The sequence below is a fragment of the Lycorma delicatula genome, chromosome 6 (genome assembly GCF_047948215.1).
Source record: "Lycorma delicatula isolate Av1 chromosome 6, ASM4794821v1, whole genome shotgun sequence".
In the NCBI taxonomy this organism is placed as follows: Eukaryota; Metazoa; Arthropoda; class Insecta; order Hemiptera; family Fulgoridae; genus Lycorma; species Lycorma delicatula.
The window spans coordinates 139750487-139772971 of record NC_134460.1 but is presented as its reverse complement, the minus strand read 5'-3'; the positions used below and the strand labels follow the sequence as shown (position 1 = coordinate 139772971).

The 22485-nt window shown below is 30.6% G+C and overlaps 1 protein-coding gene across 2 annotated transcripts in view; it reads left to right on the top strand.

Moving 5' to 3' along the window:
* Positions 1-22485, top strand: part of Top2 (DNA topoisomerase 2) — a 127145-nt gene that overhangs the window by 27275 nt on the left and 77385 nt on the right. For both annotated transcript variants that reach the window (XM_075368649.1, XM_075368647.1), the window contains exons 6-10: positions 8356-8529; positions 13704-13943; positions 15130-15232; positions 16134-16333; positions 21929-22271. In XM_075368649.1, coding sequence (XP_075224764.1) covers positions 8356-8529; positions 13704-13943; positions 15130-15232; positions 16134-16333; positions 21929-22271 — 1060 coding nt within the window. The remainder of the gene's footprint in view (positions 1-8355; positions 8530-13703; positions 13944-15129; positions 15233-16133; positions 16334-21928; positions 22272-22485) is intronic.

Below are 22485 nucleotides of genomic sequence, written 5' to 3'. Positions count from 1 at the left end.
AGTTGTAAATTAGTTTTTGAAATTTCACTGCTTTTGTTCCTAATCAAAATGCTTTAATCTTTAGGTATCTTATCCATCTGTATAATGTATAGATCTTCACTTAAAGGTTTAGAAAATGGAGTGCCACAGAGATGTTCTTGGTACTCTGTTTGTTTATTAATGACTACCCTTAAAATCTCAAATCATTCATGGTTACTCTCTTCACATATGATACAAGAAGTTTATTCACTGGATGAATTATAACTATCTAACTTTAACTGTTGGCAGAAACTGCACATATAACATTTCAGCATTTTCAGGACCTTAGTTCTTTCTTGTAAGTGTAAACTATTAGACCTTTGAGAACCTTGTTTCTCTGCATCTTAAGCTTTTTCAATCACAGTTGTTTATTTCTCTTATCTCAAGCTCCATACAATCCTTATCTCAACCCAAATTAAAGCTTTCAACCAGTACTTTTTGTAAAATTGTAAGCATGCATAAGAAGTACTGAGTGAAGGGTTGAAAGCTTGCAATGAAGAGCTATGAACATGTAAAATATCCTATTTCATTAAATTTCTTTCAACTATTTTTTCTCTCATAAAACAATATATCTTCAGGAACAAATTATTACATAGGATGACTCAGAACCATAAATGATTAAGAATTTTCTGTATAAAAGATGTTTTTCACTGAAGCCTTTAAATTATAAATGTTAAGAGAAGTTATAAACATACACCTTTGCCTTGTTGAGAAAGATAAGTGTCAGATGCAGTACCTTGATTTTGTTCCAGTGATACTATGAATACTTTCTTTACTGTACAAAAGATTAGACATTTCTTTTTTTTTTTAGCAGTCAGTGCCTATAATCTCATTAAGAAAAATAGGGAAAATGTTAAGTGCAGTTAAAAACTTGCTCTCTAAGATATCAAACCATGTTAATGCTACTTGAACAGTGACTTTCTAAATTAAAATACAGTTTTTCTGAAGAAAAATAGGTCCATATTAAATTATGGATTTTCTGTATTAAAGTCAGAATGGTTTATTGAAAAATAATTTTCACTTTTTAAGTTAACTGTCCTCCTCCATGAATCATGAGACCTTGCCGTTGGTGAGGGGGCTTGAGTGCTCAGGGATACAGAGTAGCTGGACCGAAGGTGCAACCATATCGGAGAGGTATCTGTTGAGAGCCAGACTAAAGAATGATTCCTGAAAGAGGGCAGCAGCTCTTTCAGTAGTTGTTAGGGGCGTGAGTCAGGACGACTTAAACGGCCGTATCAACATCACTCAGTCCTCTGAGTACTGCGCAGCTGAAAGCAATGGAAAACTACAGCTGCTTTTTTTCCAAGAAAATGTGGCTCTGCATTTTCACATAGTAATAATGGAGGCGCCTTCCTTGGTAAAATATTCCGGAGGTAAAATAGTCCCCCGTTCGGATCTCCGGGTGGGGACTACTAAGGAAGGGGTCACCAGAAAACTAAAAAATAACATTCTACGAGTTGGAGCGTGGAATGTTAGAAGCTTGAAAAAGGTTGGTACGCTGGAAAATTTAAAAAGGGAAATGGGTAGGATGAAGGTGGATATAGTAGGAATTAGTGAGGTTCGGTGGGAAGAGGAAGGCGACTTTTGGTCGGGTAATTTTAGAGTAATTAACTCAGCGTCAAATAATGGGCAGGCAGGAGTAGGTTTCGTGATGAACAAGAAGATAGGGAGGAGAGTGGAGTATTTCAAGACGCATAGCGATAGAATCATCGTAATAAGGATAAAATCAAAACCTAAACTGACAACGATTGTTAACGTCTATATGCCTACAAGCGCCCATGATGATGATGAGGTAGAGTGTGTATACGAAGAGATTGATGAAGCAGTTAAACACGTAAAAGGAGATGAAAATTTAATAATAGTTGGAGATTGGAATGCAAGCATTGGAAAAGGCAAGGAAGGAAATATAGTGGGTGAATACGGGCTGGGCAAAAGAAATGAAAGAGGGGACCGACTTATAGAGTTTTGCACGAAGTATAATTTAGTAATTGCCAACACCCAATTTAAAAATCATAATAGAAGAATATACACTTTGAAAAAGCCAGGCGATACTGCAAGGTATCAGATAGATTATATCATGGTTAATCAAAGATTAAGAAATCAACTCGTTGACTGCAAAACTTACCCTGGAGCAGACATTGATAGCGACCATAATTTGGTGATAATGAAATGTAGATTGGGGTTTAAAAACCTGACGAAAAGGTGTCAGATGAATCGGTGGAATTTAGAGAAGCTTGAGAGGAAGAGGAGGTAAAAAAGATTTTTGAGGAGGACATCGCAAGAGGTCTGAGTAAAAAAGATAAGATAGAAAATGTAGAAGAAGAATGGGAAATGTTAAAAAGGAGTTTCTTAAATCAGCAAAAGCGAACATAGGTAGAATAAAAAGAACTGGTAGAAAACCTTGAATATCGAAGGATACAAAGGATGTATTGCTGCTGATGGATGGACATATAAGAATGCTAGTGATGAAATAGGTAAAAGAAACTGTTGACACTTAAGAAATATTATGAACAGGAAGTGTAAATTAGTGAAAGAAAAGTGTTCGGAAGTGGAAAGGCAAATGGGCATTGGTAAAATAGACGGAGCATACAGGAAAGTTAAGGAAAGTTTTGGGGTACACAAATTAAAATCTAATAATGTGTTAAACAAAGATGGTACACCAATATATAATACGAAAGGTAAAGTCGATAGATGGGTGGAATATATTGAAGAGTTATATGGAGGAAATGAATTAGAAAATGGTGTTATAGAGGAAGAAGAGGAAGTTGAGGAGGATGAAATGGGAGAAACAATACTGAGATCTGAATTTAAGAGAGCATTAAAAGATTTAAATGGCAGAAAGGCTCCTGGAATAGACGGAATACCTGTAGAATTACTGCGCAGTGCAGGTGAGGAAGCGATTGATAGATTATACAAACTGGTGTGTAATATTTATGATAAAGGGGAATTTCCGTCAGACTTCAAAAAAAGTGTTATAGTAATGATACCAATGAAAGCAGGGGCAGATAAATGTGAAGAATACAGAACAATTAATTTAACTAGTCATGCATAAAAAATCTTAACTAGAATTCTATACAGAAGAATTGAGAGGAGAGTGGAGGAAGTGTTAGGAGAAGACCAATTTGGTTTCAGGAAAAGTATAGGGACAATGGAAGCAATTTTAGGCATCAGATTAATAGTAGAAGGAAGATTAAAGAAAAACAAACCAACATACATGGCGTTTATAGACCTAGAAAAGGCATTCAGTAACGTAGACTGGAATAAAATGTTCAGCATTTTAATAAATTAGGGTTCAAATACAGAGATAGAAGAACAATTGCTAACATGTACAGGAACCAAACAGCAACAGTAACAATTGAAGAACATAAGAAAGAAGCCGTAATAAGAAAGGGAGTCCGACAAGGATGTTCCCTATCTCCGCTACTTTTTAATCTTTACATGGAACTAGCAGTTAATGATGTTAAAGAACAATTTAGATTCGGAGTAACAGTACAAGGTGAAAAGATAAAGATGCTACGATTTGCTGATGATATAGTAATTCTAGCCGAGAGTAAAAAGGATTTAGAAGAAACAATGAACGGCATAGATGAAGTCCTACGCAAGAACTATCGCATGAAAATAAACAAGAACAAAACAAAAGTAATGAAATGTAGTAGAAATAACAATGATGGACCACTGAATGTGAAAATAGGAGGAGAAAAGATTATGGAGGTAGAAGAATTTTGTTATTTGGGAGGTAGAATTACTAAAGATGGACGAAGCAGGAGCGATATAAAATGCCGAATAGCACAAGCTAAACGAGCCTTCAGTAAGAAATATAATTTGTTTACATCAAAAATTAATTTAAATGTCAGGAAAAGATTTTTGAAAGTGTATGTTTGGAGTGTCGCTTTATATGGAAGTGAAACTTAGACGATCGGAGTATCTGAGAAGAAAAGATTAGAAGCTTTTGAAATGCGGTGCTATAGGAGAATGTTAAAAATCAGATGGGTGGATAAAGTGACAAATGAAGAGGTGTTACGGCAAATAGATGAAGAAAGAAGCATTTGGAAAAATATAGCTAAAAGAAGAGGCAGACTTATGGGCCACATACTAAGGCATCCTGGAATAGTTGCTTTAATATTGGAAGGACAGGTAGAAGGAACATTTGTGTAGGCAGGCCACGTTTGGAATATGTAAAACAAATTGTTAGGGATGTAGGATGTAGGGGGTATGCCGAAATGAAAAGACTAGCACTAGATAGGGAATCTTGGAGAGCTGCATCAAACCAGTCAAATGACTGAAGACAAAAAAAATTATTATCTTAATAATTTAATAACTAGTGTAAAAGGACTTCTCATCCATCCTGTACAAAACATACTGAACAAAATATCCTGTTTTAGGATATTCATTATAAACTTCCTGTTGAAAAGATATTTTGTTTAGGAAAAGGGTTTATTGCTGATAATGTTACATACTTGCATATTAAAGTTTTGACAAAAATTAATATAACATTTTGAATAATTTTTAATGTTTATATTTTGACTTGTATTATTTTAAAAATAATACTGTTTAAAGAACTTAATTTAAGTAGCCTACCTTCAAAAATTGCAGTCTAATGTAAAATAAGAAAGCATTTTTAAGGTAAGAATATAGTAGATTTTTACTGCTTAAGTAAGTTCATTAATTTGGCTAATATGAAATTTAAAAGTAGTGGTGTTAATAATAAAATATTCAACAAAATCACAAAGCGAGTTAAAAGTATGGAAACCCTCTCAACTTTTTTTTTCTGTACCAGTTAGAATACTGTAACTTTTAGGATAAGGCATCGGTCAACTACTTTATCTTTTGACTGGAAATAGAATTCAACCCCTTCTTGGGGGTTGGCTCAGGGGTTGTAACTCAAATATTTTAAATTTTTACACCCTTTGTGTGATAGATCATTTTAACCTTTTTAGATCATGTAGCCATTAAACTGGCTATGTACGGGGTCAGTTTTAAACGCTGTTACAAAATCATTTTATATGGCATCTAAGTCGGTTATTTTGTCTTGTATTCACAAAGGAATCAGTTTTATTATACAATTTCGACTGTTTATACGGTGTAAAATGTTTTATTTAGACTAGAAAGAATATGACCACTTTTTCCTCAGAAATGTGCTTGTGTGTGTGTGTGACTTGTGTATTATAATTGCTATGAGGGTTACGGATTTATTTATTATTTACAAAAATAGCTTATTATATTAGCAACATATCAATGTATTGAAACACATAATAAATTATGTTATACGACACACACAAAAAAAAGAAGGGATTTGTGGTCATAAATACGTCACTTTTACTTGAGGTCTATAAATATCTTTTCTGACGATATCGGTAAACATGTAACACATAACGATTCGTAATGAATAAGAGTATACAGTAAAAATGGTTTTTTGTCAATCTGAATAGCCTTTTGAGTGGTGGGAATTTTATAAAATGTAGTTTTCTGAATCTACTTTCACTTATACTAACATATGTTACTAATCTGTGATTTATGACATGGGTTTTTCATCATATTTTGCCCAATTTTCAACCAATTTGCTTGAAAGTATTATTTTTTAAAATAAGCAAACTATGTTTCATAAACACAAAGGAAAAAAAAATTTGCTAATAAAAAATGCGGTAGAAATGCGGAAAAAAAATCTGCTATTAAATTATCGTAATTTTTGTACTGCTTCGTTTTGTTGTTGTTACAGGCATAAAAAATATCCAAACGTAACTGTTTTTTTTTTTGTCAAAATCTGTTAAATCTCTAATATAATGTAATTTTTTGAAATTTTTTTCATAAGAGGGTAGCATAAGACTATGAAGGGAGGCAATCAGATATCAACATATTTTCGCCGAGTGCTAATCAACCGCAGATCATTGTGACTGAAAAAGGTTAAAGTTCTCTTTAAAAAATGGTATAAATAAAAAGTTGATATGATATCTGTACCCAAAATGATGGCAGGATAAATTTTGGGTTTTGAAAATTACTAAATTAGTAAATTCAAATTATAAAATTAAATAAACAAATTTAACTGAATTGAATTAAAATTTAATATAATTTAATTAAAATTTATTTTAAAGTTAAATTTTAAAAAATTAAAGAAATCTTATTTTTAACAAAAAATTGTTTATTCCAATTTAATGATTAAATAAACAAAAATATTGTCATTAATTAAGCTGATCATTTGATCATTGATAGTTTCTTACCATTGTTGCAAAAATTAAGCTTTATCACATTTATGAGCCACTTTTTTATTTACATTTTTTTTTTTTATAATTGTTTATTCTGAATTAATCTTTTCTGTGCCACCTGAATTGTTATCAGCATGTCACTTAGTGAACAGGAGAGGGTCACACTTTTAACGATGAGGGACTTTGGTGATAGAGTTAGTTTGTATAATGAAGTTTGTGAGTTGTTCAATGCAACATTTAATAATCGTAACCCTATTTCAAAAGGTACAGTGCCAAAAACCACCACATGATTTGACAGGGAGTGTTAATAATATGGAAAAACCAGGGAGACCTAAATCTGCAACAAATAATAAAAATCGTTAGGGATTATTCAAGAATTTTGTGAGAATCCTCATTCCTCGACTTGAACAACAGCATGAGAACACAACATTAGCCAAAGTTCAGTGATTCGAACATTAATAAAGGAAAATTTTAAACTCTTCAAAATTTGCCTGGTGCAGGAACTCAATGAAGATGACTTTGTTCGAAGACTTGGGAGTTCTGTGAAATTATGATGAACAATATTTGTACACATCTTAATTTATTAAACAACAGTTTGGTGAAGCTACATTTTTTTAAACGGCAATGTAAATTGCTGGTTATTGATGCTGGACTGATATTAATCCACACTGGTATCGTGAGGCACATACATAGTATCCAGTCAAAGTAAATGTATGGGCAGGTATTGTTGGTGGATGATTGATAAGGACTATATTTATTGATGAAAATTTAAACGCAGTGAAGTATGAATATATGCTTTTAGACCATATCATTCCAAACATTCAAAATGTTGTTGGCTCTAACTTCCAAAACATTTAGTTTCAGTAAAATAGTGCCCTGCCTCATGTCAATCTTCAGGTGTGTGAAATTTGAAATGCATTTTCCCTAGAAGATGAATTGGTCGAAGGGGTCAAATAGAAGTGCCAGTGAGACACCTGATGTTTCACCATTGCATTACTTTGTATCGGGCCACTTAAAAAGTATTGTTTATTATAATAAACCGTAAGATATCGATGATTTATAAAATAGAATTCGAGAATCAGCACAAAATATCACTAGTGAATAATTCAGTAATGCGTATCATTTTAAAACCGACTGGCACAGTGTCAAACAACAGAAGAGGACATCTTGAACATTTGTTAAAATAAAAATAAGTAAATAAGCAAACGTTAATGTTAATAAAAAAAATTTTTCTATAAATTTATTTGATATGCATTTAATCAAATTTTTATAAATTTATTTATTTGCAATAACAATACCTTAAATTATCAATGTAATTTTTTCAAAATCCAAAATTTTTCCCGCTTTGATTTTGGGTGTAGACATCATACCATTTATTTAGTTATACCATGTTTCTTGTCTTAGATCTTTAAAATGATCTACCACACAAAGGATGTTAAAATTTAAAGTATTTGAGTTTCTAACTCCTCGGCCATTTCCTAAGAAGGGGTTGAAATTCTATTGTCAAAAGGTAATGTATTGACTGATACCTTATCCTGAAAGTTGCAGTACTCTGGAACGGTTTTAAAGTTGTTGAAGGGTTTCTATTCTTTTGACTTATTCTGTGTAATATGTATTCAAATAATGCACTAAAATGCAAGGGATAAATTCTTACCTTATTGGTTGATTGTTTATATTACAATGAACAATTATTTTAAAAGTTACCTCAATATAAAAATAAATTTAAAAAATTGTGTTAGAATAATAAAACGAAAGTTACAAATTTCTGCTACTTCATGTAACTTTTTTTTATTTATAATAAAAAAACAACTGATGATGGGAGATTTAGCTGAAAACAAAAGTTTTAGAAACAAAAATGAATCTGTTAAGAAGGGGTACTTTTCTTTTGTTTTCAGTTTGTTCTCCTTACGAAGATGATTGTATATTGTGTGTATAGTATAGAGTGAAAGTGTGCTAAGATACAGCTATTACATACAGTATACTAATAGTTTTACTGTTTATTGTATTTATTCTTAGATTAATTTTTTATTTAATTTATAAATTAATTTTATAAGTATTGTCAAAAGAAATCTTCATTCTAAATAACTTTTTTTTTTATTATATATAACTTATATTTTTCTGTTAATAATTTTTTCAGATTAAATCATTCAAAGACTACATTGATCTTTATGTAAAAAATAAAAGAGATGGTGATGATAATCCATTGAAAATTGTGCATGAAAAAGTTAACCCTAGGTGGGAAGTTGCTGTAACTGTTTCAGATCATGGATTCCAACAAATATCATTTGTAAACAGCATTGCTACAACAAAGGTAAGCTGTTTTATTGATTTATATAAGAATATATTAGCATGTGCCAAGCAAGTTACACACACACACACAATACAAATACAAGTACAAGTACAAGGCAAATTATATACTGCTTAAAATGGATATCATCAAGACAATCTAATTTTTTTGCAGTGTGTTACAGGTAGTCTTTTGTTACAGAATTACTTAAGCTGTGATTCAGGTATTCAGCTTAACCAAATCAACAAGTAATGGTGAAACATTTATTTCACATATTCGTTGAAGAAAAAGTCACTAGGTTTGATGTCGGGGGATCTGGGGGGGGGGGTCAAGAAATAAGTGACACATTTTGGATTCCTACGAGCCTTCTCCAGAGTTGAGACAGTGTTTTATTTTGAGACAAATGAACTTGGTTGGACACCACATTGATGGTGTGGCCATCTTGCTGAAAAATTTATTTATGGATAAGTTAGTTTCTGAAGCATCTCAAAAGAAGATACAAAAGAAAGGGGGCATAAATTGTAGTAAATGAAACTGCACAAAAAACATTAACTTTCAATGAATCTTGCTCCTGTTGTACAGTCTTGTGTGGATTCTCAAGTACCCATATGTAAACATTGATCTATTTCATAACTTAAATGAAAAGTTGCTTCATCAGAGGGAACTTATAGTCTTCCATATCAACTAAGAGGATGTCACAGTAACTTAATGTTTTCTTTTGTTTTTTACATGAGGAGTTTATACCACTTGTAATATGTATGATCTGAAATGCAACCATCATCTTACCACATGCCAAATAGTCGTAGGAGGGGATGCAAGTTCTCGGCTAGCATGACAAGTGAACTTTTTCAGGCTTAGCTGAAAAGCTTCTTGAATTTGATGTATATTTTTTTCTGAAGTATGTGGCCACCCTGGATTCTTCCCCTTACATTAATACCATGATTTTTCTAATTGTTTAACTTTTTAAGTATTATTGTCGCATGTATGTGATGGCAGCTTGATGCGTTCATACGCCTGCTTACTTTTGCGTATACTTGTTTTTGAACATTCCTGGCAAATTACTATTGTTCTAACATGATCAGTATAATTATTGGTCTACCAGTTGCTGTACTCTATTGGTTTTATAACTAACTGTTTTTACTATCGATATCTTCATCTAATGCTGAAATAAAGTGTGATGAAAATCATGTTATATCAGCTTCTAACCTCAACTCATATGGAACGGCAGGAATGTGTTACAGTTTGTAAACAGTGGTTTGTTTTCATTTTTTTCTAAATGTTATTGCAATAATTTAATGGATGAACATTAAATTTGTGAAATATTAGATTTACTATCAGATGGTGAGGATAGCGATAGTGGTAGTGGTGTCTAAGTATTGAAAGTCTGCGTACTTTTTTAGCCGTCCGAAGAAGACCAAGATGTTGTTTATAATGCAGTGACTTCAATCTCCCAAAGATAACATGTTTACAAAAAAAACAAAAGATTACTTGACTGATGATGTACAGTGCAACTTTCACAAAAAAAAAAAACTGTAAGATGACTGACAAGAAACCAAGATAAAGAGCTGCTGAAAAAAACAAAACGAAGCAAATCAAACCTACTTTACCGTGGTCTGAGGTAACTTTTGAACCTGTTATTTATTCACTTGACAGTTCAGATTCTGGTATCAAAATTGATATCCCAAATGATACAGATTATGCAGGGCATTTTAAAATGTTATTTTCTGACAAAATTATTGAAATAATAGCAGCTGAAACTAACAGGTATCATAATCACAGGGCCATAAAACTTGCCCCCCCAATTCTACTCTTAGAAGGTGGACAAGTACAAATGTAAATGATTTTTTCTATATAAATTTATTTGATATTATCCATTTAATCAGATTTTTATAAATTTATTTATTTGTGATAACAGTACCTTAAATTATCAATGTAATTTTTTCAAAATCGAAAATTTTTCCCGCCGCCATTTTGGTTGTAGACATTGTACATTATTACATTGTTGTAGCTATATCAATGCTTATGGCCTGTAATAAAAAATTCCATAAAATAATACTGATCAACTGGTAGATTGTTACAAACTCCTATCTTTTCAGAAATCATGGCTAGAGATAGATATATGAATTTACTAAGTACGCTAAATTTTTTTAATAATAAAGAACAGCCTGTTGTGCTTGTATTTTTAAAATTTCAACCATTCTCAAAGAACTAAAACGTAACTTTTCTGCTTTTTTCTATCCAGTCCAGGATTTAGTTGTAGGTGAATCACACTAGTGCCGTTCAAAGGGCATCATGCTTTCAAACAGTATTTAAAAACAAAACGCTCTCATTTTGGCATAAAAATGTTTGTTTTGTGTGACTGAGGCAGGGTATATACTTGGGTTTCATTATATATACTGGTAAAGATACTGAAATCAACAGTGTGCCTGAACTAGGAATTAGTGGGAGTATAATCACCACACATTGAATCCTTTTATCAACAAAGGTCACACACACACTGTATACTGACAATTGGTATACCAGTCCAAAATTGTCATTACACCTCCATGCTATACAGATAAATTCGTGTGGTACTGTAAAACCAGCTAGATTATTGATGCCAGATCCAAAGAACGAGAGAGAGGAGGTGAGAGAGTTAATCAGGTCTGCTTGTAGTGTAATGATTGTGAAGTGGTTAGACAAAAAGCAAGTAACAATGTTCTCTACACTTCACAAAGATGAAATTAAAACAACCCATTACAAATATTACATAACAGAAGAATACAAAAGAAAAACCAACATGTATCGTCGATTATAATGGAAAAATGGTGGGGGCAGTTGATCAAAGCGATATGATACTTAGTTTGGTGGAATATATTCGCAAAACAGTAAAATGATACAAAAAGATTTTTTCATTTCTTTGATATAGTGTTGGTGAATGCCTATGCCTTTTACATGGTAATTACATTACCTGTAATTACCATGTATGATGACATGTTTACCATATGTCATCGTAGCTGACATTCTACTAGTGGTCATTCGACAATTTCTTGAACAGCACCATTCAGCAAGGATTTTTCAGCTTGGACCATCATCTAAAGAGCACTACCCAAACCAACCGAGGCATTCCTTCTCTTGTACCAGAGACTCCAAATAGAAAAAATGCAATGAGAAAATGCCATGTTTGTACATATTCTGAAATACATGAAAAAAAATATGAAAGAGTCTTAGTTACATGTGTACTCAGTATGATGTAGGGTTGTGTGCAGAACCATATATTGATATTTATCACACAAATTCAAAATTTTGAATTTAAAAAGTCAAATTTTTATTATTTTTTTTTTTTTTACAAGATTTATTTGTGTTTTATAAGTTTTATCAGTGTTAAAATAACATTAGTGTTGTAAGTAATAGTATTCATTTTTTTAATTGGTTTTTAATGTAATATATAAATAAATTTACTTAAAAATATTTTTACATAACTTTTATTAAATATTATATAAAAATATAAAATCATTACCAAATGAAAGTGAAAATGAATCAGCAGAAAGAGGAATATAGCTCTATCAGAGGTGAGTCAGAAAACCTAGTCTGTGTTTGCTGACTAGATAAATAACTTAGTATTTAAAAGGTTAAACCACTGATAAATGTTCTTAGCCTATGGTGAATCAATCATGAAAGTCTGTTGAAATGCTGAACTTTAATTTTATGAACTCTTGTATTGCTAACTTGTAGCACACAAACAAAATGCCTTCAGTTGACACAATGTTATTTTTGTTTGAGGTTAAACCATGCTTGAGCACTAGTATTGCAATCTAGCGGCAAGTATTTGAAACTCTAGGACACACTTTCAAGTAGTGCAAGTTTCATTCACTGACCGTGCATGGTTTGACAGGTATATGGTTTTGAAATCAAGTTATTCTCTTTGGTACAGTATATATAAATATTGAAAGTGTTTCGCCAGTCCATACATGTATTAATGTTGTTTTCCCGTATTGGTTTGAAGTATGTGTTACTTAAATATTGGTATTTCTTTATACCTAGTGTAATGAGTGCAATTAGTTTGGTACACTGTGTGAATAAAAATGAACCAAGGTAGCTCAAGTTTGGCCTACGTGTACTGTTAGCTTAAAACACTTATACTCGGGTTTGGTAGTTAACAGATTAAAAATAAAAAGCATCTTATACTGCTGGTTTGTACACCAGAATCATGTTATAGATAACTATATCATGGGCATGTTGTAAAAGTCTGTGTATATTAGGCATGGCCAACAGTTTTTGCCTTCGGGGCGTATTGGAAAGAAAACCTACAAAATATTACGAACTAAATATTAAAATTAAAAAATGTTAAATACAAAAATGATTAATTTAAGTAAACAAAATTTTATTATGGAATTTGGTGTTCGTTTATTTAGATTCATTAAAGAAAAAGTTTGTTCAGAAATGTAAGTTGATCTGAAGATTACTAAATATTTCTTGGCAAGTTTTTTAAATTTCCGTATTTTCCATTATTCAATTGCTTATAAAAAAAGCTAATTAGAAAATTTTTTCTCAGGTCACATAAATTCATTATGTGGACCAGAGGGCCATATGTTGGCCATGCGTGCTGTATATTGTCCAGCTAGAAAAACTATAATAAAAATGTTTTAAGAAAATTTACTTGTGAGTTGATGATAAGAAGACAAAGCTTTCTGTTGGGATGATGGGTTAGTTTAATGCCTTACTAGTGATCATTGTACAAATCGGTCAAGGGTTGTGCAGTTGTTAATTTTGAGTTAGTTATTCACTGGTCAGTTGATTAGCAATATGGTAGATCATTGTTGGTAACTTATCATTTATTTACATAGTTCAGTTTAAGTTGGTTGGTTGATTAATTTATAAAATTATATTTGATAGTTTTATAAAACTCCTGGTCAGTGATTTTAAGTTTGGATCGTATTAGCTAGTTACATTTTCTGTTCTAGCAAGGTACTTGTAAAGGAAATTAATTTCTTTGGTTTGCAAAATCACATAAAACTTACTTTCACTTTGAAACAGCATATTCCTAATTATTCATTTTTTCCTACATTCTGTAAAATATTTTATTTCTGTAAAAAGTTTTTTTTACTTATTTTGTCTTTATTTATTTTTTTATAGGAATATAGTTAATGTTCTGTAAATGTTATTTAAGTTTTTAATATGTTATGTTTACTAATTGTAATATTACCTATTTTTTCTAGGGTGGTCGACATGTTGATTATATAGTAGATATGATTGTAAAGAGCTTAATTGCAACAATAAAAAAGAAAAATAAAGGTGGCATGGTGTTAAAACCGTTTCAAGTAAAAAATCATCTTTGGGTATTTGTAAATTGCCTGATTGTTAATCCCACATTTGATTCACAAACTAAAGAGAACATGACTCTACAAGCAAAGAATTTTGGTTCGAAATGCTCATTGTCTGACAAATTTAATCAAAATGTAAGTATGAATTTTTGTTGTTGTATGTAAAACTAGCCATATTTAAACTGTATATATACATTTATACCTGGTCCTGCTCCATATTATTAATGTGGTGTTAATCCATTCCTTGTGATCCTTCCTTCCCTGCTGTGCTTCCTCTACCACCAATATATCTGGGAAAAAAATTTCTTCGTCTCTGACAGCCTCTTCATCTTAGAATTTTCTACCTTTTGGCTTGTCTCCTTCCATCTGATACTCATTTCCCAAGGCATTCTCTTATCCTTCATTTTTTCCCTCACATATTTTGAGCTATATTTTTCATTTTTTTTTTCTTAAACCATTAATATTTATTGCCTTAGTTTTTTAAAAGTTCTACTTAGTCTTTGTAATCTCTTGTGATCTGTTCTCAAAAGATTTTTAAAAACATCATCTCTACGCTAAAGGTACCTTACTTCACTCCTGAAACTTACATTATCTTGCTGCACTTCTATTGACCTATTAACATTATTTGTGTATCATCGATGTTGGTGATGAATCAACCTTACAACAGATGTTTATATACTTCGTAACAGTCTCTGATTACTTAAGAATTTGCTCTTTTCATTTGACCAACTACTCTTGTTTGCCAGGTATTAATGTTACAGTGTAATGTAATTGTTTGCAAGCTGTAAATGAAATATAAAATGTGGAATTAGTTAATCTGTTCCACCTTTTAATGTTAACAGTACTTTTTCCTTCTAGCATAAAAAACTTATGCATGTTAAAATTTAATTTATTAAACATGTCTGGTGTGTTACAATCAACAAAATTAAATTTGTAAAAATAAAATATGGTCAAAATAAAAAGTATATGAAGATCAAAGCATGTGAACTTAGCAAAACCTAAACTTGGTTAGTATGCACTTCATTGTCAAACATTGCTGTAGTGCTGTACAGTTTGAGTACCGACATACTGAGCTGAACATGTGAAGTTAAGCTGTACATTTTTGAAAATTTTATTCACGTTGTGTAATGGGTTACACGTTTTATTTCGACTATTAATCTTAAAATTACAATCTTAGTTCATATTTTAAATTGGTTATGTTAATGGCTAAAATTGTTTTTAATTTCAAGGTCATGATTTTTATAAATTTAATTAGTAACTTATTGAAAGTAAAATGACGTTTTAAATTTTTAATTTAAATTTTATTTATGATTTTTTGTAGGTAACAAAATGTGGTGTTGTTGAATCTCTTCTACTTTTTGCTAAGTCAAAAGAACAGGATCAATTACAGAAAACATCAGGAAAAATGAAATCTAAAATTTCAGGTTATTGCTTGTGAATTTTTTTATGACAAAAAATAATTTATACGTGTATATGCAATATTACAATATTAGTATTGTGTGCATGTAACATATTTACTTCATGATTAATATTAATTTAATAATATAAGTTGTTTTTAATTATTATAGTTATACATTGATTTTTTTAACCATTTTATTTTGAGTTATTGTATTATTTTAGGGAAAAAATGGAAATAAATATTATTAACCCAAAAAAAACTAAGTGCTTTCTGGGATGTATAGATTCAGTAGAGTTCTCCTTAAAGAAATGTAAGGGTTTTAAAATTTATTTTCTCCATTACTATAAAATTATGTAATGTTTGGTCAGTACACCTCTCTTTGAGGTGTACTGACAAAATATATTATATTATATTAAATACATCAATTAATTCAGACTACTTTAAAATTTTCTAATTTTAAAACCTACTTCTGAGCTCTTAGATTTTTTTAAATGCTAATTTTTACTTTACTTTTTGTTTTTTATTTTGAGTCCAAAAAAACGATTAGGTACATCTGAAAAGTATTCTTTAAATAATAATCATAGAAAAGTTTTATTAAACCAGCAAATATTTTTTTCTGATATTTGTTTGGTAAATTTTGGTTATTTGAAAATATTGTATAAAACATTTAGTAGAAATCGTAGAGAAAAACAACTATTATAATGTATAAAACTGACAATTAATATACTGATATAGATTTTGGTAATTATTTTTAGTTTAATAAATGATTGTGGAACCAAAGGGAGTAGAGAAAATATCAAACTAGTTGTGAGTGATAACAGATTTTCTTAATTTGTATTCATTAGAATTGATGAGTTACCTGAAACTATGTAAAGTAGTTTTTTGTTTGAATGTAATTTATGTAGTTTATTAACTTTCATTTTTAGGTGTACCAAAATTGGAAGATGCAAATGATGCTGGTGTCCAGAAAAATGACAAGTGTATGGATTGTACATTAATATTAACTGAGGGAGATTCAGCCAAATCTTTGGCTGTATCAGGACTTGGTGTAATTGGAAGAGATAAATATGGTGTTTTTCCATTACGTGGTAAATTGCTTAATGTGCGAGAAGCTACTCACAAGCAGGTAACATATTTAATTTTAATATTTTATTTTATGTTTATTTTTTTATTTATGTGAGTATTAATTTCAGTAAAATATTTTCAGAATCTATATAATTTTGAGGCTGACATCTAAGCAGGTCACATTTACTGGAAAATTAAATTACAAGAAAATATCTGAGGGAAAATGAATAAAACCACTAAATTTAAAAGAAGTTTTTTTTACATTAACTATTAGGAGATGATTACTTTTTTATTAAATTAACTGTTTGAAATCAAAGTAATTAATGTATGGAAATGTAAAACTGATAATTTTATTTACCAATAACTAATAATTTTATTGTGAATGATTTTATTTTCTAGTGTGGATGTTTAGTACGGGTGATTGTATTTTTAATGTGAGCAGTTTTTAAATTGAGACTAGTGGCTTCAAGTTGAAATTTATTTTGCTTTTATAACTTTTTTTATTATTAACTTGAAAAAGTTTTTGAAAAATTGTAATTTATCTTAAAACTCCAATATATGTAGTTAGTATCCTGAGCTTTGTGACATTGTGTGAATCCTTTGTTTGTGACCTTTATCCTCAGCCTTGCAACTGTTCAAAAGGTTTTGGATTTGATTGCTGGTCAGGCTTGGTATTTATTTACATAATCTTTTCTGCTTTGCTAAATGTATGTTAATATTTCACTTTATATTGCACAAAAATATAGAAATGAACAAATTTACTGTTTTATAAGTTAAATTTATAACAAAAAATAAAAATTCTGAATTTGAGAAACATTTACTTAAATCTAATGTAAAAACCTGTTAGCCAAAGAAACAGTACGGGTGTGAATTGAAATGATCACATTTTAATTTCAGGGAATATACGAAGAAGGTCCAAAAATTACTTTTGAGCCCTAACTGTACCAGAGATGTTTGACAGAAATGTAATAAGTCAAGAGATGACATTCATAGTACATTTTTGTGGTCATTCTGTTTCCCGGATCTTGGATAGAAGCATACACCAAGTTTCAGTTAAATATACCCATAATACTGTTGTTGGCAGTTAATTGAGTCGCAAGTATTTCTATTTGTCAAATGGATGAAAGTGAATTTTGTTGCAATCAAACATGAATTAGAAAGGTAAAACCATGCAAGAAATTAAAGCCAAGCTGGATATTATGGTGATAAACTTCTATTGATTAGTACAGTTTACTAGTGATTTGGTTATTTTTGTTTTCATATGAACATAAACTATGCTAAACATTCCAGAGAGCCTGTTGAAATTACAAATACAGGAATATTGAAAAAAAAATTACATTATGGTGATGGATGATATGAGATTAAAAGTGTGTGAAATTATTAAAACAGTGGGTATCTCAAATGAACAGGTGGATCATATTTTATTTCTTTTTATATATATGTGAAAATTGTACTATTTGTCATAGATGTTCAAGAGTGAAAACTGATTGATTAAAACAAAACGATACCATTGGTTATGTGTTGTTGTCAATGAAAGTACTTGTATGTTTGGTCTACCCGGTATTACGAGTGTGTTTACTGCTGAATTATTCGCTATAAATAAGGCTTTAAATATCATTAACCCTAAATATAGAAACATTCTTATTTACAGTGACTCATGTAGTGCCCTTCAAGCCTTAAAAAACTTTTATTCCAAACACCCTATCGTCATTGAAATTTACAACGCAATCGCTGAGTTGAATAATCGCAACACAGAAGTAAGTTTTTGCTGGGTCCCTAGCCACATATGGATTCCAGATAATGAACATGCAGATTATGCTGCCAAAGAAGCATGTAATCAGCCTCCTTTTAACCACCCGAGTTGCTACTTCTGATTTTATTAAATATGTAAAACAGTCACTAAGAACTAGGTGGCAAGGTAACTGGATGGCTACCGTTGATAATAAACTCCAGCAGATTAAAGATTCTGTGTTCCCATGGGACTCCTCATGCAGAAAAACTCGGCGTGAGGAAGTAGTCCTGTGTCGATTGCGGATAGGACATATGAGGGTCACACAAGAGTACCTGACGTCAGGACACGCACCCCTATGCGCACGATGCAACTGCCGCATGACTGTGCGCCACATACTCAGATTACATACGTTATGCGGTGTTGTGTCACGTAAATTTAATCTACCCAGAAACATCCATGGTGTCTTGTACAATGATAATGAAATTTTAAACCGGATGTTTCTATTTTTGCATAGTACTGGGTTAATAAAAAAAATTTAATATTGTCACGTATATTTTTTATGTTAGATCTTTTATGATTTTTAGTTTTCTTTTTAGTCTTTTTGTTATCCAAGAATGGGTCCTTTACACCCATCTCGGACTTTGTTAAATTCTATTCACTTTTGGTTTTATTTTAGATTTTATCTGTGATATTAGTTATAAGTTTTATTCATCTTTTAGATTAGCTTTATTTTCTTTTACTTTTTTTAATAAAAAAAATTCCGGTGATTATAACACGAAGATGTTCTTCGCCCCCCTCCTATGAATGTAGCAATTAAATGAAGCTCTGGGTTGGATTGTTTGCAAAGTTATCTCTGCTCAAGACTTAATTGAACACGGACTTTTATTAAGTCTTAATTATGATTCATTTTCTGTTATTTTTTATAGTCTTTGCAATTGTAGGATACTGACATCACGCGTAAATCCAAAAGGATTGCTGTAATAAAGTGTCTTGAAAATTTTTTCATGGTATAATCTCATGCCAAGTTCAGCAATTCATTTTTTTCATTGACAGGTAGGTTAGTGGCATTTTGTATCTTGACTTCACCAGATATACCAAAAAGAAAAATGACCCATTCTTCTAACTCTGAAACATACAAGGTAGAATCTTGTTACTGAAGTGTGTAATGGATTTAGGCGATTTCCTTTTTTAACTTAAGGAATTCTTTGTTATTTTGTATAAGCTAATTTCCAAAACTATCCGCTACATGAAAGCAAAATAATCTACCTACCTCCTGTAACAAAAAACTGCCAAAACATTAACCTTCTGCAAAATTCTTCCATTTTGTTTGTGACTTAAATAATATTTTAAGCACTTGAAAAAAAATAAGAAGCTCAGTTTGAATCTTTACCACTCACATCGTGCTTTATTTCTAGAAAGCCAACGTGTTTCTGAATGCAGTAATAAATTTGTATGCTTGGCTCCCATAATCGCAAAACTTTTCAAACTGTCTACACTTAAATGGTCTTGTTTTTAAATAATTGATCATTTCAATAGCCATTATTATTTCAATAGCATAGAACACCTGTTCTAAAGATTCCTCATTAACAGTTCACTTAATTAATGCCTTTCTGTGCAAAAACGTCACTATAGTCATATTCATTTCCCTGATTAAACTTATAAAATTTTGTCATATAAACTTATACAGAAACTTACCCTTTAACACTGTTGCTCCATCAGTACAAAGGGATAAGTAATTTTCCCAGTAAATATTATGTTCAACAAAGTAATTGTCATAAATATTGTTCAACACAAGTCATAAGTATCTTTGGCTATAGAAGTAGTTTTAAGTTCTTGGCAAAATAAAAATTGTTCAATAATACCCAAATTACGTTCCAACTTAATAAAGCTTGGCATTTACCATTTGGCATAAGTACTTTCGTCCAATTCTAGAGCAAACCCAAATATCTCCCAATAATTTACTGTTTACATTAATTTCAGTTTTGTGAAACATTTCTTTTATATGTGGCTGATAGTATTATTGGATAATGGAATTTTGGATATTTCTTCTACTATAGCATCATCAAATATTTTAACAATTTTTTTTGTGGGTAATAGTTTCTCACCTATATTATGAGGTTTTCTGTTTGGCTATTAACTCAGATGCTGCATGAAGGATGCAACGCTTTGTCAGAAATGGAAATGCATTTTATTAATGCACCAGAGGTTTTTATTTTGTGACTTCAAAAGATGTTCAAAATAATCTCTTGGTTTTGAAGCTACATGAGGAGTGATTGCTTTCTAAATATCTTTTAAGTTTATTTGGTACCATTGATTGATTTGACAAAATACTTCTGCATGTAAGACACTGGTTTATGTTCATCTTCATGCCATGTAAAACAATATTGCTTGCATTCATCATTACTATATTTATAAAGTTTAGCTCATTTTTTAGAATCCGTATGGGAATCATTATTAATCGTAATTTCCGCTCACATTACTTGAACTAGCATTGCAATGATTGCTGTCATAAGTACAGGAACTTGATTCAGTTTGTCTTTTTCAAGTGAGAAATCTATCCATGTTGAAACTGATATAAAAAAACCTTTCCAAAGTAGTTGCACTACTACCTACTTATAGCATGTTATAGCAATTATAGCATAAACTGATATGGGCCATTTTGTTATGATGACATTGCTAGGTTTTTCAGCAGAAAATTCCTCAGTCATGAAAAATTCCTACACTGAGGGATAAATCCCTCAACTTGGCAATACTGAACACTTTGTTTATTACCAAGCGGGAAGAGTAAACTAAGCATTTTTATTGGTGTTGACCGATACAGTTGGTCTCAAAATAAATTTTACTGTATTTAAGGTTTCATGGTAAGTATAAATTAGTTTATATAGAGATTTTCTGAATGGCATAAAATGTATTTTTAAATTTGAAATTTTGTGATATCCCATGGGACTGAGTGCACACCGGTGTGTTGCAATACATCGGTTGGGAACCACTCTTTAATCTATACAAATTAAAAAGAACAAATTCCAGCAGTTAAAATAGTTTTTTGCGGACATATTTTAGTTTGAGTTTTATTATTTTCAAAGTTGATCAGAAATTAAAAAAAATAATAGTTGAAGTAGAGAGGTGATTAGCTCCAGTGTTTAAGGTGTTAAAAAACACTATACAGGTCAAATAATGTAGGCTACAGTTCTTTTACCAGCTGATAAAGAAATTCTTGATAAGGACTCAAAATTTTATTGTTCCTTTTAGTTCCTTATAGTGCTCAGCTGTACTTGCTTACAACTGTAGCCCATTTTCATGAACAGAAATTTTTAGTTCTGTTTGTTTTTTACTTGTAATAAATAAAATATTTATCTATATTTGTTTATTTATTCAAAATTAATGTGTTCAACCCTTTAGTACAGAAATTTGGATGTAATTTTTCGCTAGCTGTAACTCTATAACAATGTGTTTTCTTCGGACATATGTTTGTATGAACTCTTTTTTCTTATTTCAAGCTCTAGAATCAGTTCCTAAGTTATTTCCCTTTCTTCTTGAATCAGTCTGTATATAAATATTTATTTTGTTACTTCAAAAGATGTTCAAAATAATCTCTTGGTTTTGAAGCTACATGAGGAATGATTACTTTCTAAATGTCTTTTAAGTTTATTTGGCAGCATCGATTGATTTGACAAAATACTTCTGTGTGTAAGACACTGGTTTATGTTCATCTTCATGCCATGTAAAACAATATTGCTTGCATTCATCATTACTATAATATAAATATATTTATTTTTCGGTGTATATATATATATATATATATATATATATATATATATATACACATAACAGAGTGATTCTAGATATATTAATAAAAACCAGTTTTACTTGTCCGAGCTGTCTGATTATAATGAACTATATGATGTTTTGTTTTTGATTTTTCAGATTTTGGAAAACGCAGAGATAAATAATATTATAAAAATTTTAGGTCTGAAGTATAAAACAAAATATGAAACTAGAGATGATCTTAGGAATCTTAGATATGGCCGTTTAATGATCATGACTGATCAGGATCAAGATGGTTCTCATATTAAAGGGTTAATAATAAACTTCTTTCATCACTTTTGGCCATCACTACTTAGGTGTTCTTTTCTTGAAGAATTTATCACACCTATTATAAAAGCTACTAAAAATACAGAGGTTATCAGTTTTTTTTCAATTCCAGAATTTGAAGAATGGAAACGTGATAATGATAATTGGCACAAATACAAAATAAAATACTACAAAGGTTTGTTCTTTTTGATTTGTGTTTTCTAATTCTTCATTTTTTAGCAGATTTTCCTTTTAAGAAATTTTATTAGTAAAAATTATTTTTACTGATGTGTACAATTATATACATATAGTTCAAATATATAGTTAGCGGTTGGAATTTACAATTTGGTATGCAACTGTGTTGCATACCGTTCCAAATAATTACATTTATTATTCCTAATAATAGTAAC